Below are 16,131 nucleotides of genomic sequence, written 5' to 3'. Positions count from 1 at the left end.
CGGGTTGACCCGTCTGGTAGTTCTAATGTTAACACGGTCATCGATGCACAGTGGTCGAGAGGGTTGCAGACGTCAGAGGGACGTGTCGAGACTCGCGACGGTATCTCGATGATCGGACGTGATTCCGGCGAGAGACTGACGAAATTAATAAAGCAAACGGTAGCGATTCGTCCAGGGCCGCGGTAGGATCGTTAAAATGTCAACGCCGACGGCGACGAGACGTCGTTTGAACCCGGCGGTCCTCGCCAGATACAATGGCCAACTGCACGGTCCCTCTCAACAGGTAGCTACAGCCGGGGCAAAAAAGGCGTTCGTTTGCGACTGTCTTCTCCTTTCAAACCGGCGACCATAGTTTTCCATCGGAGACTCTGCAATTCAAAAATTATTCTCGTCAGCAAGTTTCTTTTCCGCGTTGCCTAGATTCTAGAGACGAAACGACGCTTTCAAATGGTCAGAAATTTCATTTCGTTACGTTTGCCAACTTAAGCGCTTTTCGTTTTTAACGATAGTAATTATACAAATGTATTTTTTTAGTGGAGGTCATTCTGCGGACTCTCACAAGCAGAGCAATATATTTTTTATGACGTAATAAACGTTGGAGAATGGTAAAATGATTTTCAGAACAAGGAAGACGTCGCTAAACGCGCCATTTTTTCTCGAATACGATTTTAATTTACTTTGCAAGAACAAAATGTCTAACCACGCCAGCTTATCCCCCCAGCCACAAATTTTAATTAACACTGTACCTTATTTAAATTATAAATGTGGAACGGGTCACTTTGACCGGGGAGTAGATTAAACGTTAATATAAAAATATCTAAGAAAATGAAGCTCTAAAGTGATTTCACAATTTGCCAAGAACATGAATTTCATAGTGATATGCAATAATATAAAAAGAGTGATCGTCGAATCTCGAAACAAAAGATTTGTGCAGATATCATCGATGCATAGATCGCCAGTGAGATTGCAGAGCGATTTAATACGTAACTTTTATCCTGCCTTTGTGTCGCAAACGTTACTGCAATCGTGAACAAAAGTCACCGTTGTACGAATCCATTTTTCCTTTATTGCATATCACTTGGAACATATACATATGTATCCTTGCATGGTCGCGAGCTCTTATCGCGAGCGTACCACTGAACCACATTCGCCTGTGCTCGACGATATCATAAATTATTCAATGATTCAGCATCCATCAGCGACTGGTTTTCGGTGGGGATAACCTGAGCTTCCTTTCGTCTGATCATAAATCATTCCATAAAGTATACGACCGAATTTATCGCTATACGCAGCGGGATAAATACAAATTTATTTGGTCTCCCTATTGCTTTCTCAGACGACACGAAGTGAGAGCGTCTTACATGTTAATACAAACGCACGAGATCCGTCCGTGGTATGCTAACGCACAAATGAAGGACCTTTCATAAATTCTCAATCAGCTTTTATTCGATACCACGCTCGATTTAACGCAGATGATTTTTGCCGCCGAGTGCAGCGCACCGTATGGTCTAAACGGCACGAATCTACGGTGCATCTGTATTTTTAGTGCTTGCAGATGCGGAGCTCGATATGCAAAGCCTGAATCTGTTCGGCTCTTATCTCGACACATTTTCGAGGAACTATTTCCCCCGTTCTTCGTTCTCGTATCTCTCAAATAAGGCAAATGACGCTTTTCTTTTTTACTGAATGCATAAAACTGTAATCGTATCTGTTTCATTCGGACTTAAAGTGTACAGCGAGATTGCTATGAAAATTATAATTTCGTCCAGGCAAAAATATTTCTTCTCTCATAAATATCAGCCGCAAGAAATAGAATTTCGTATTTTATAATAAAACATAATATAATCTCACAAATCTCTAAGCTGATACTATATCGATTAACAAGTTTCTTTATCACAATGTAAATAACTATGTTCGATACATGCACTGATCCGTGCATCGTCGAATAAATCTTAAAATATTAATTCATAAAAACTATAAAATAAAAAAATTTCACAACCGAAGTGAAACTCATTTATTTGTAGCGTTAAATGCGTCTACAGCGAATGCAGTCGCGAATAGGGACGTTTACCTTATGGGGTCATCGAAGGATAAAATAAACGGTGGAACTGGGTTAACGTTGCTGGACGTTGCATTCATTGATTATGCGAGAGCAACGGAGAAGAAAGAAAACGAGAGAAATGAAAATCACTGTTCGCGAAGGTTTCGGTGCATCTCGGAGGACGGGGAGGACGCTTGTCTTTTCGAGGGTCCTTGGTAGAGGGACTGCCTTAACGAGGCCGATCCGCATCTCCTCCGGCGACTTCATTTTTTTTTACGGTGTCAACGGTCGTCGGCGACGTTCTCTTGCTTGGTATTCCGTCGCGACACTAGGAAGTACGCGGCAGAATGCATGGAGTATCATTCTGGCCTTAATTGGACTCCGAGCTAATAAGAGCATCGAACTATTAAGCTTACGTGTATCGTTGTGTTCGCGAACGCCACCTGCATTCGCTCGCGTGCTATTTCTGCTGCCTCGATGCTTCCCCTTTCCGAACGGTTTTCCGTTTTTTCTTCTATTTCGTTCGAAGAATGCCGCTCTGTACCATTGTTGCGATTCCAGAAACGTGCGTGCCTCTTCTGTTCATTTGCGCGAAATAGTCCACCCTCGAATCCTTCTGGAACACTATTGAAAAAATCAGACTCGTCTTAATGCTTCCTTAATGATATCCTCTCTCATAGCTAGTCTCGATGTTCCTTCGAATTGATTTTCAAAATGGAACTAGCCTTCCATTTTTATCGCTCGATATGTTCTATTATGTAGAAACCGTTTGATACCGTTATTGTTATTTCCAAATGGTTTAGTTCGCCCCAGTTTTCGACGCTCACTCGTCAAGCTAAAAATAATGGAGGGAAAAAGTTCGTCTGACTGAAAAGTGCAAGGTGTTTTTAATTGCAACATGCACTTCGCGCGTACCGTTTCGGTTTGTTAACGATCAAGCGAGAAAAAAATCTCTAGTTAGCATGCAGCGCCACCAGACACGATGGTTGTCCCGCGAAGTTTTATTTTACACTGTAGTCGCAGAAACGGCCGGTAAATGAGAGCGACGTTTCGTACTCGTTTGCTTCGAACACTACAATATTTTCGTCATATTTATAACGTAAATAATTAACCATTAACGACGTTGTAGTTGGTAACATATTATCGTGTAAATTTACTAGAGCAGGAGGTATTAAACGAAATCTCTGATCAAAATATATGTGAGTACCTGAATGAGTATATCCTTATTATTTTCTTTGCACGGTAGATGTATTCTACAAAACAATCATATAAAGAAAATATCATTTAAAAAGGGAATTGTATAATACCCTCGAAAGTATGATGTACCTTATTTTGTGCAAACAATTAAGAGAAAACTTTTTGGATCGACGTTCTAGTATTTCTTGTCAAGAGCATTTCCTACGCATCTGTACTGCCCAAAATATACATAGAAAATTACGGTCCTCAAAATTCCAACCAAATATCATTTTCAATCGTGCCGAAACAAGGAAAATCCTTCAAAAAGGAAAATTGAGTTTATCTTTCTAGCGTGCTAGGGGTCTGAAAGAGATCCGCAGATTGAGGATGCGCCTAGGCGGGCATATCAATCGGCCGGGTTGCAAAAAAGTATGCGGAACGTCTCGCGAATCGAAAACAAAAGAAAGGAAAACCGTTCGGCGTTATTTGCACGGCAGATGCATCTTCGTTTTCGAGTGCGGGAAAGCGGCTCGGAGAGCGACGATTCGCCGAGAGACCGGCCCGTGTGTAGAGAGGACAATATGCTCCGTGATCCGGCAGGCTGCTCGCTACGGCGGCCGGCGATTGGTCGACTGAATTCCGTGGAACACATGCGCAGAGAAGAGAGGCAGCCTCGTTGGTTTGCCGTAGGGAGCACCGACGCCGTGTAGTGGATTTACCCCCACCACGGCCGGTGGCTGCGTCAGGCGTGGTCGTTCGTTAGGGGCCGCAGTATATCCGAGTCGGGCGCGTCGTATTTATCGGTCCGCTGTCGCCTGTCCGAACTTCGTCGGCGAGAGAGAGAGAGAGAGAGCCAGTGCGCGGTTGTGTCTGTGCTGCCCGTGTGTTTCATGTGTACGTGAGGGAGAAAGAGAGGCGCGCGCGCGCTCGCCCACCGGTGTACAGTGTGCGTGGTTTGCCAAAGGTCGTTTAACTTGTTACCCCCACCCCCGGCTTGTTTTCCTTCGGGTTTTTCCTGTGACACCGGAAGGAGGCCCGAGAAAAACCGTAGCTCGGCAAGCATTTTCGTTACGGTGGACACAGAGGGACTTGGTTCGCGCGACGATGAAACAATGCGCAGAAAAGTGAGAGTGAACGTGGCCACGTTCGGCCGGTTTGCCGACAGCGTGAATCACCAGCAGCGCCGGCGTTCATGAGCCCACGCACCCGATGCGCGACTTCTCTCTCCGTCTCTCCTTCCTTGTTTTGCGCTTTTTCGTCCACTCCCTCTCGCTCTCCCGCCCCGTCGTCTCGCGTCCGTGAATGCACACGCTTACGTGAACTTTTCCTTTGAACCTGACAGATACGGCGCGCGCGAGAGGCGCGTATCGTACTAGTGAGTACCTTTGCCCGTTGTTTTCTTCCGAACGATTAACCCCCGGGAACGCGAGCCGTGCACGCGTACCCGACGCGTCTTCCAGACCCGAGTTGCGCCGCGTTATAATCCGTAGATCGAGCACAATCTGCGGGCTTGCCTCGATCCGTAATACTAGACGGCGAAGTCTATGACCGTGGTACGGTTTCTGTTGATCCTAGCCGGTTAAGGCGTTTCCAAGGGCAAACTGTGGCTTTCCATCGCCGCGTCGGACGCACACCGTCGTTTCGAGGACTCTCTCCCTTCCTCTCTCTCTCTCGCTCTATCTCTTTCTCGAAAGAGACAGAGCATGCACTACTCTTTTTTCATCGGTCCATTGTTTTCGTTTACGGATTAATCTTTTCTTTGCATTTCTTTGTTTTGACATATCGGATAGTCGAAAGTGAATGACACCGCAAGCGCTCGACGGCCCCCACGGCGTTGTCGCGTACGATAATATTTCAAATCGATCATTGTGCACCGCCACCTTTGTCGCGATTCACCATTCAACGGATCTTCCTCGAGCAACAGGATCGCAGAAACCAATATCGAGGAGTCGGACTGGGTCCGATCGCGCGCGACATATTTCTATTCGTTACGGCAAAAGAACACCTTTTATGGTAGACACGCCCGTTCCTTTTCTTACGTTACCCCGCGTGCCTCCGCTTCTACGGAATCGGTCGAATAATCGAGGTTATCTTTTTCCGGTGTCGATTGTTACGTGTCCGCGGTCACGATTACTCACCGGCTCGGTCATCGGATTCGACACAAGGCGGGCTATCTTATCGTGTAACCTCTTCTTCGAAAAGTCAGTCGTGTCGCAATTAGAAGTGTTCCCGCAAATGTGTCCGCATTTACGGTGCGCGAAAAGCACGTAATACCGTTCGAAACTTTCTCAATCGTTTCTACTTGAATTCGCGCCATTGAATTTGCACACATTGTTTTCACGCTACTCTACGAGTACTACAGTCGTCGAACGAGTAGGCTACTAGAGGGCTAATTTGAGGTTACAAGCAAAACACAACAGAGCCACGTGACTTTGTCAGCAAGTTATCGCGACGTTGAAGTGTTCCCCGAAGCGTCCAGTATAATTTATTGCTTCTCGATTGTCGTCTATATCGCTCGGCAATTAAACAAGAATTATGTAAACACGTCGTGCAGGGGAAAGCTTTTTAAATCTGACCCAATTGTCAGTCTCGCATCTCGCCAGATGCATTCGGAACTCCGTAAAGACGGTCGCACATTCTTGTTGCTTTAAAAATAGAATAATTGGCGTTCTCGCTTACGCGAACGAAGGAGCTCATTAACAGCTTCTGCAAAATTTAGTTGGCCGCGGGACGGGCCAATGAGTGATAAGCTCACGTGACCGGGCGCGCCGCCATTGTCGTAGTGTTTTGCTCGAATCTTGAATTGAAAGGACAATAAATTCGCTCGTTAAACCGAGAGAGAGAGAGAGAGAGAGGAGAGAGAGAGGCTGTCGAGGGAACGGGAGTTTTTAACGATTCGCTGTCAGTTTGCTTGGTGATAGAATCGAGAAAGAAAGCTGCGCTCCCAGCGGCGAGGAAGGACGAGGGAGAGAGAGAGAGAGAGAAAGTGAGAAAGAGGGGTGTAGCGAGGGTCGGAGAATCGTGTTGGCCCTCGAGTAGTCACGTGACACCGGTTTGGAAATGTCGACCGAAAATCAAAACGGGACGGCCGGCACGCAGAGCAACGGGATAAAGGCGACGATCGGCGTATCGTCGTCGGCGAGAACGACGTCGAACAATTCCTCGTTCCTCTACAGCAGCAACTCGATGCTGAACCGTGAGAAGCCGCGTCAGGCTCCGCCGCCGACGTTGCCGAAATACACGTCCAGCTTCAATGCTGGTTCCAACGGCAGCGGTACGACCGAACGATTGACTAGAGACCGCGAGGTCGGCGGCAGCTACAGGCTCGAGAGGCTAGCCCTCAGGCAAAGGATACTAGACGGGGAAAAGGCGAACGGCGACACCACGTCGGTAAGCTCCAGCATTTTTTCCCGCCTCTCCCCCCCACTTTTTTTTCTTTTTTGTTCTACGCCCGTTACTCTTGTCATGGGAACAATGGCCGCGTCAAGTGCTTGCATCGCCTGTATTCCCTACGTAAATATTTTGCGAAATGCCCGGCACCGTCTGGTCGGTCTATACAGCGCGATCCATCTAGAGACTGCCACTTGAAGCAACTTCTTCTGTTGCAACTAGACCGCTGCCCTTTATGCAAAATAAAAATGGTTTTCATCGATTGCAACAGACGCGAGTCGAATAGAAATTACTATCTGTTCTTTTAACTCGGCGAGAGGCGCTCGCAGTTCAAAACTACCGCAGAGTTTCACGAAGTAAAATCAAGAAGACCCAGTTTATTCATGATTTTAGAATACATTTTTAATTCTCTTTGCATTTTGAAACACCTCAATGGAAAAATAATAGAACCGAAAGAAAATCTTCCAAAGCTTTGGTACAATACGGGGCACGCCGTCCGTCGGGTTAATAATTCCTTCGAGTTGAAAATAATGCGTGGTTGATATTAAAAATTCTTTTAACATATTTATTGTTTGAAATTTTATTTACACGTTCGTCTAATAAATCCGTCAAATTCACAGTCTCATTGCAACAGTATTTTATACAGAATTCGAATGGTGGTTTTCACGAATCGACAATTAGCAAAGAATATTTCTGTGCAAAGATTATTCCCTCGAAAAATTTTATTTCAATAATATCGCATATCATTTGCAATGTTTTAAATGTTTTTTGCGTCGACGGAAGATTACTGTACTGTGACAAATAGTAAATGGAGTACGCTAGTTATTCCATTTTTTGAATGCCCCCAAAGTAATTCTCCGGGCTCGGAGTTTCATATTGTGCGTATAGAATGCAATAGCAACGCCGGTGGTTTATTTTGTGCGCGTAATGGACGCGGGATTAGTTGTTAATCCAGATTTTTCGTATCGATCAACTGAACCGGGAGCGTTCGACGGGCCGGGTCGTGGAACTTCTAACCTCGGGTGTCGTGTGCGACCGCTTCAACCCGTGAATCTGAAATCGATAAAAGTCTATTAAAAAAACAGGGGATCTTTAATTATAACGGGGATCAATTACCTTAACCGGAAATTGTTCGAGATTCCGTTATCTTATCGTTATCGTTGGATGGTTCTGATTAGGCAAGCCCTGAATAAATTCATATAATCTCTGTAAAAGTCTCCATAATCTCAGCAATGTTTAAATTTGATTATGGTAAAGTTTAAACTGGGAATTTAAATTGTAGTAAATCATTTTTTTTGTAATAGATCTTCGAATAGAATTTTTAAGCATAATAGATTATAAATGGACCATTTGATTGTAATAGATATTTAAATAGAAATTAACATTGTAAATGTGAGACCGGTTAATTTTCCTGACATGTAGGCGTAGTAATACTATATACATTACTAGTGTTAGAATTAAATTTACGTGTGCTGACTAGCCAATGTGTAATTAAATGGTAGCCAGCGTCGGAATCCGTGTCATCGGGGAATACAACGGCGAAGCGTCTCGGGCGGCAAGACGCGTTGCACTCTGTTGCAAGTTTTCAAACGTTAACCGTCGCAACGGCGGCGGGCTTTTTGAACTTGACTTCCGAGAATACGGTTTCCTATGGGAGTCGTTTGGGTAGTTCGCGTTGCCGAGATCAAGAGCTCCCGTCCCGCGCCTCGTGACTCTGTAACTCAATCCTGGTTCTCGAAGAATCAAATTTTATACCCCATGGCACAAACACACGCAGCGGTGGTCGTGCTCGTCCTCGGTCGTATAAAGGACCACGTGATCTTCCCGTTTATTCCGTTCTACCGCGGCTCCGTGAGAAAACGGGCTATGACTCACGGAATCCAGTCGAGTCGAGTTCGAGACTCGACGCTCCGCAAAAACAACGAATTATATACCGTTTCTCGGTCCGCCGCGGTACATACAGGGTGGTTCCCATAAAATGCACTCCTCCTGAAAATCGAGACAATTGTGGGGAATGGAATTTCGTTTACATTACGTCTGAAAATTTACGAATATATTTTAGTTTACATTAAAATTGCAATTGAACCCGGAGACGAAAATTTTTACAAATATTCTTAGACAGCACCCTGAGAATTTTCTGTAAAATAAATTCTTAGATCCAGCCATAAAGTTTAATTATTATATAGTCGTGAATTTTAATTGTAAAAATACTTTCTGAAAGTTTTTGGAACACGAAAGCGTCGTGGATTGGCGAGACACGCTCGAGATTAATTAATTGGGGCGGGCGTACACCCTGTATGTGAGTCACCGCAGCGAACCTCGCGAGAAAAATGGCAGACACTAGAAAAGTAAAAGGGAACATTTCGCGCGGAGTGATTCACGTGTACCGATCGCGCTGTGTGCTTAACAAGTTCCCCGGACAAGTTTTCCGTCAGCTGATAAAAGTGTGCAATTAGAGCGATCTGCATGTTTTCGCGAACGCGGACAAATAGGGGCCCCGCGAGGCGATGGATGATTAATAGTTCAACGCCTTCTTTGTTATTTTGCTTGCTTGCTAAAAATCTGCTGATTTCATAAACACGAGTGCTGCGGTTTAACCCTTTGCACTCGGCTTATGGCTTTAAATTCTTTTATAACGTTTCGAAATAATATCAACGTTATCAGATTTATTTAGTTCATACAAATTGTTGAAAGCTTAATTATTGTACGACTCACGATATTCAATATGTAAATATAAAATGTGAACACTGTAAGGCAGAAAAAAATATTTCGAATTCAGAGTTAAAATGACTTGGCAGTGCAAAGGGTTAATACCCAAAAATTCTTAGTTTAAATTCACTTTGCAATTGGCATTAAAATATTGTCAAGGTGCAAATACTTTTTAAAATTTAAATTGTTGAAGAATTTTTCACTGTTCTTTAGTCAGACCACGCCTGGAGTATTCTGCGATATGGTCTACGTTCTAATATGTTCTCATGCTACAAAGTGGAACGCGTGCAACGCCAATTTTTTGAGATTACCTCCACGCAAACTTGACTCAACTATGTTGCGGTTTGATCATCGTTACAGAACGATACAATCTCGTCTCAATTTGTCATTACAGACTTACGTATGAATATTGTTTGCGTAGATGACTCTTCTATCTCCAATTTAAAATTAACTTAAAAGAAGACTTTATGTATTCTTGTTAAAACAAGAATTTTATTGAATTATAAGGCGATTAAATAGTTTCAATAGAATTTTTATTACAGTAAATTACTAGACAATATTTTTTACTAGACTGTAAATATAATTCCATCTAGATAAACGCATTCGTGAATCGCTTCAAATTTCCTCGGTATGTAAAGGGATGCATCAGAGTTGCTCCAGACTCGGTTGATCAATTTTTAAGATCCTCAACTCTGTTCACCTTCGTCAACTTCAGACTCCGCTGTGTTGTGCCTCGGTTTCTTAGATCTTGATGTTTGTACTTCGCACGCGCGCGAATCGCGTACCGCAACGAGACTCTCGCGGGATCGTTATCAATTACGCTTAAAGATTTATGGTTGCAATTAATGGAGTAATTGCGCGACGCGGATGACTCAGAGAGAGACTGATGAGAATCTCTGTCACGAACACGTGGCAAGTTTACCCGGCGTGGCCCACTCTATCACGCTGTTGTGCGCAAAAGAGTGAGGGAGAGTGTTGTTCCATGGCAGAGGAGAGCGAAAGAGAGAGAGAGAGAGAAATGATCCGGTAGTGGGATGGAGAAACGCAGCGAGGGAGGAACATATGGCCGCGTTCTTATCTCAATTTTCATGGGCTTTTGCGAGGGAGCCTTAGCTTTTAATTCTTCTAGCATACTCTCGCTTCTCTCTCTCTCTCTCTCTCTCTCTCTTTCTCTATTACTCTCACTCTTTCCAACGTCAAGCATGTGCTCCCGATTCCTCAAACCACGCCCCTCCAGTGTTATTTTTACTCCCTTTGGAGTGGAGAACGCTCTTTCAATCCCGGCCTATTTATTCCGGGAAACGTTGGTTCTGGTTTGCATCACAGACGATTAAACGTTCGGCTCGTTTAATTCGTTAAGTACCCGCAGGAGTGAGTACACATCGACCCGGCCGGAGTAACAAAGCAGACGGAAACCGTGAGAAATGTTTACGATCGCTGAACGAATCGCGCGCTCGTTCGTCGCCGGCCCCTCGAACTGTCTCTGCTTACCTGGACTCTCTTGCCCGGACACGTGCTAGACGATGCTAGTTTGCATGCTCCGGGGGTGGTGTGCACCTACTAGACCGCGGATCTTCGTGGGAGATAAAATGTCCACGGTGGAAACTGTATTACTTGATTTAACATTCGTTTCTTCATTTGGTACGTTGAATATAACGTAAGATTTCTTTAAACGCATTATTGAACTGTTCCGATTTTTAAAAGACTCGTTAACCCTTCTTTGATCATACTGTGCACAAAAATTTGTTCTGCCTTGTTGGTCTAAATTATATAAATTGCACGAAAGTCTTTCAAGTCGTATCTAAAGTCATTATTTAGAGTCATGATTTTATATTCGAGGACCGCGAGTCCTCTAATTGGTCTCTGAATTTATGTATTCGTGTTGAAATCGAGTGCAATCGAGGCCGGTGGGCGGACAAAAGGAATCGAAATTTCTCCTCCATTTTGTCCGTAATGATTTCAAGAGGGCCAGTGTTTGAAAACCCGATCCACTTCCGTCGAGCAACAAAATCGCCGTGCCATTGTAACAAGGGATGGTTGGCACTTGTGGCAGATCTCGCATTCGGTCTTCAAGCTTTGAGAGCCACTGTTGAAGCGCACATGGCCACCCTCGTTCACATATTTGGTCGAAGGGCCCCGGGCTCGTGTAACCAAGGGGGCGAGGGTCCCACCCTCGCGCAGAGAGACAATAGAAAAATACATTGTAACTCGTGAGTCACGGGCCTACCGAAGAAGATCGAAGTGCCGTCCTTCCCAATGAATATACCCAGCTACATGCTAGAAACAGCAGGGCGCTAAATTTTACGATATCGTTTTTCAATGTCGAAGGGCTCTGCGCCAACGAAATCTATTTCTGAGTGGCCGAAACTGAGGCTAATAATACAAATCGAAAAGCCAGGATTCGAATGACCGAACCAAGTACCAATTTTGCAGTTTAGTTGATTAACACTTGTTCGTCGTTAATAAATTCCTACTCGAGATAGATCAGTTCAATTTATTACCTTTACGTCAACGTTTAGGTATCGATAACGCAACGCACGGTTGAGCATCGTACGAATAAAATTATATTAGAAAAATATTGCGAATAAAATTATGTTAGAGAAATATTGCGAATAAAATTATATTAGAAAAATATTGGGTTAATCCAGAACCAGTAGTTCGCCTCAATAAAGTGATCGATTAGTTTCCCCTGGACAATTATCCCGCAGAAGGTATCCGATCCCCTTTTGATGGAGCATGATCGCGGGAAATCTTATCGGGCTGCCGTCCGCCATTTTTCCAGTGTTTTTAAACGGCGATCCTGCGACGATCGCGGTTGATTGACCGTATCGGTCGATAAACCTCCCCCGATAAGAAGAAACTGTTGACGGCGATAGCGTGATTGCCAGTTCGAATCGCGGGCACGAGACACTCTGATTCCGCGTGAAAGGACGGCGAGCGCTTTTATCTCCGCGCATGATCGACCCTTACGACTCCTTTACCGACCACGAAACATGCATCGATGATGAAACGGCTCGGATATATAGGTTCCACGAATTACAGAGAACGGCCCGCCTGTGTGTGTATATGTATGTGTGGCGTCGATAAAATGGAAATTTATGACTTCCGCGGCTCTTAAATGAGATCATTGTTCTGTCTCCGATAAGAGCGCCCTTATTAAAATTGTCTTTTTTCTCGAAGGACATTCCGAGCATGTACTGGGTGCTCCGTAAGTTTTCGTCGAATTTCAAAAGAAGAGAAAAGGGTTGTCGAATATTTAGGGGTTGGTGAGTGAATATTTAGGAGCTTACTTTTATTATTTATTTATTTATCAAACTCGTACGAGACCCATTAATTATAAAATAACTGAGTACAGTGTGATATTCAGTACTTAAAATAGGTATAGTTTCTAACCACGGAGAAGTTCTCTGGATATGAGATGAATTATTGGTGCATTCGGCTGAAACTTCTCCAAAATGTATTAAGAGCGTATTAATTGTGAGAGTGAAATAGCGAACATAGGCTGCATCATACTAATCCATAGAATTTACAATGCCCGTTGAAAAGACTGCTGAATATTTTAGGGAACGACGGTGGTAAATTTAGCGCTTCAGGTGTGCCAGTGGGATTCTATTGATTCACGGGAGAGTCCGTGCAACACGAAATGTAAAATAGCAAAGTATTGGATATTTTTTTTTTTAATCCCCAAAGTATCGGATATATTCGGAAGCGAGGAGAGGGTGGTTCATTTTTTCTCCCCCATTAATGCATACATTAACGTGGCGACTGGGTTACGGTATGTAGATTGTTTCACGCTAATCCGCAGAATTTACAATGCCCGCTGAAAGGAGCATTGAATATTTTAAGGGATGAAGAGGGCGAACTCCGCTCCTCCAGTTCTACTAGTAAAAGCGTATTAATTTTGGGAATGAGTTGCAGTATGCTAGGGTCTTTCGTACGCGAATTACAATGCTCCGCAGAATTTACAAAATAGCCTGAGGGCTATCGAATATATCGAATATTTAGGGGATGAAGGGGAGGATAGTTCCCTTGGTCTTCCTTCTTTCCGCTAAACATATATTAATTTTCTGGAGAAGTTACATTGTTCGATATGATTGCCAGGGGTCCTATACTTTTTTTCAGCGCATACGTTTCCTCGTACCATTAAAATTCCATGTGAAATGCTTTTTGCCACGTAACTATCGAAGGAGATATTTGGACGGCCTTGTTAGGTGGAGCATCCGGTATAAATAAACGAGGAAACAAAACCTGCAAGGTTCTCGGTATATTTCTATAACTCCCGTAGCCCTCTGGCGAATCTCAACCGAGAGATCGTTACACCGGACAATGCGGCAGAGAAATTATCTCCTAAATCCAACCAAAGAACGGTGTCAGCTTCGTGCAAGCGACTCCGGACAGAAGCTGCAAAGAAATGTACACAAAGAAACGCAGTAGTTCTCATCGTCGAACATGCGACCGCCTGCCATCGTCAGGATTAATTACAACGCTCGAAGATACAGAGCGAAAGAGAGAGAGAGAGAGAGAGAGAGTCGTTTCGCGACTTCATCCCCCCGGCCCACATTTCCCCCCCTTTCTCTCTATTTATTTCCCGTCGCCTTCGTATCATTTCCTCCCTGCCTCTTTCTCGCGTAAAAACCTTGAGTTTCGGATGCGCCGAGGGTTGGGAAACGGAAGAGAAAGAGAGAGAACCCCTCTAGAAAATGTGCAAATGCACGCGAATGACCCTGGCTGACGAATCCGTGGAACGCGAAGGGAAACACAAAGTACCCTTTCAGGAAAGCAGGCCGCGTCCCACTTTTCTCCCTATTTTTTTTTCCCCCCAAACAAGCGGCGTTTCCACCCCTTCCCGGTGGGGGGACGCGTGTGCCTAACCGCTCGTACCGTGTTTTAACGCGAGCGAAACGGGATCAGGGGGCCACCGCGAAGCTCGGGGGATGAAAACGGCTCGGGTCTCTCACGACCCCGCGGATCCGCTAGGCTTACAGTCGATCACCGACTCACCCTCTCTCGCGTGCTCTTCCCCTTTACCTTTGTTTCGAAAGCGATAGTTGGTTAATTTCTCTCGATCGAGGATGATTACAATTTCATTCGAATAAACATTTAAAAATATTTTTCGAATGAAAAATATTATTCGAGGGATGTTGCGAATATAATTATCTTCGAGGAATATTTCGAATAAATTCTTTCTGAAAGGGTTGGTTTTAAAAAGAGTCTCGTCAAACATTTTCGAAACGTGTTCAAACGTTAACAGCGTTGCAAAAAGCTGTACCGTTTCACTCGTTTCATTCGCCTGCAGAATCATTCTCTCGTGGGAAGTTTTCGCGCAACTTTCGCGGTTCAGGCAAAGAGGACTTCTTAAACTCGAGGAGAGTACGATTTCAATTCGTATTTCCGCGTTGCACCGCGGGGAGGGTGGATTTTTCACATGACAAAATCTGCACGGAGGAGTTTTCTCGCGCGAAACAACCGTCGCGCCGCTCGGCGGAGTGGGTTTTCTCGCGCGACGCGGAGTTTTTGCGGGGAACAATCGGCTAGGAGAGGATTTTTCGCGCGCGGAAGGACTTTAGGCGGAAGCGTAACTCTTTCTCTCTCTCTCTTTTTGTTTCTTTTTTTCTGTCTCTCTAAGCCTCTCTTTTGATCTTTTTTTAGTCTTTCTCACTTTATTCCTCTCTTAGGCTTTTTCACTTTATTCCTCTCTTAGGCTTTTTCACTTTATCTCTCTCTTAGGCTCTTTCACTTTATCTTTCTCGTAGGCCCTTTCTCTCTCTCTCTCTCTCTCTCTCTCTCTCGGGTTCCTCGCGAGAGAGCGGTTCCGAGAGCGCGTGTAATTGAGCGTTTTCTGGCCGGGCGCATTCCGCCGGCTCCCTCATTAATGTAAACGTACTCTCCTATCTTCGAATTACCGGAAAGCTATCTTCGCGCATACCTCCGCGCAATTTGCAACTCCCTGGCGCATTTTCACGAGGATTACTTCGCCGAGAGAGAGAGAGAGAGAGAGAGAGAGAGAGAGAGAGAGAGAGAGAGAGAAGCCTCCGACCAGAGGATGATCGCACCGGTTCATCGACTGTCGTGTTTGATCTTCTCGGTTTTCTCCACAGCTAGTAATAAGAGACAATTTTTACTTCACCTTTCTTTTATTCATCTTTTTTCTATCTTTATTCATTTATTTCTCTTCTCCTGTCCCCAACCGACTCGTCCAACCGTGACGCAATGAAACACTTTTAATGGTACCCACCTAACGAGCGGCATTTATCATAATTAAATTAATTAATGCCTTGCGCGTTAACTCCCTGGGTAAAAAGGTTCCAAACCTGTTTGATATAGTTTGTTTAATGTCCGCGAAAAAGTTACAGAAATGATGTTAAACTTAATAAATACAAATGATTGAGAAAGGAAATAATAAATAAATAATGATAAATAAATAAATAAATGAAATTAATAAAACTAATAGACAAAGGTACAACAATGAAGTATAAAGGGCGAGGGAGTGTATCGTTTGATTAGCACGTGACGTGGCAGTAATCGAAACGGAATCGATTCGAAATGGGGTAATAGCGCGCCAGTGCGGCGGGGGTGCGTTCGCCTAATCGGCGTCAGCCGGGGAGGGAGGAGGGCAGCATGGGAACAATTCATCAAAGATTGACGGGTCGACTCCCGAAGAGACGCGTCGCTTAATTCAGCGACGGTCGGCTCATCTGGGAACGCCCATGTCCTCTCTCCGGGCGGATGTTAATTGAACGAAATTAGGCGAGACGTTGCGACGGCACGCGCGCGTCTTCCCGGTTCAGTTTCACGGGGGGGGGGGGGGGGGGGGG

General features: G+C 44.6%; 1 protein-coding gene across 8 annotated transcripts in view; it reads left to right on the top strand.

Annotated features, from left to right (window-relative positions):
• Nucleotides 1–42: 42 nt before the first annotated feature.
• Pnut (septin 7-like protein pnut) overlaps nucleotides 43–16,131 on the top strand; it is a 52,329-nt gene continuing 36,240 nt past the window's right edge. For 4 of the 8 annotated variants that reach the window (XM_078178881.1, XM_078178880.1, XM_078178879.1 and 1 more), the window contains exons 1-2: nucleotides 3,990–4,592; nucleotides 6,124–6,607. In XM_078178881.1, coding sequence (XP_078035007.1) covers nucleotides 6,278–6,607 — 330 coding nt within the window. In that variant the 5' untranslated portion in view covers nucleotides 3,990–4,592; nucleotides 6,124–6,277. Of the gene's footprint in view, nucleotides 284–3,989; nucleotides 6,608–16,131 lie in introns of those variants that run through there. The other 4 variants (XM_078178878.1, XM_078178876.1, XM_078178875.1 and 1 more) reach the window with 4 other exon arrangements.

The sequence above is a fragment of the Augochlora pura genome, chromosome 4 (assembly GCF_028453695.1).
Source record: "Augochlora pura isolate Apur16 chromosome 4, APUR_v2.2.1, whole genome shotgun sequence".
In the NCBI taxonomy this organism is placed as follows: Eukaryota; Metazoa; Arthropoda; class Insecta; order Hymenoptera; family Halictidae; genus Augochlora; species Augochlora pura.
This window is presented reverse-complemented; position numbering and strand designations above follow the sequence as displayed.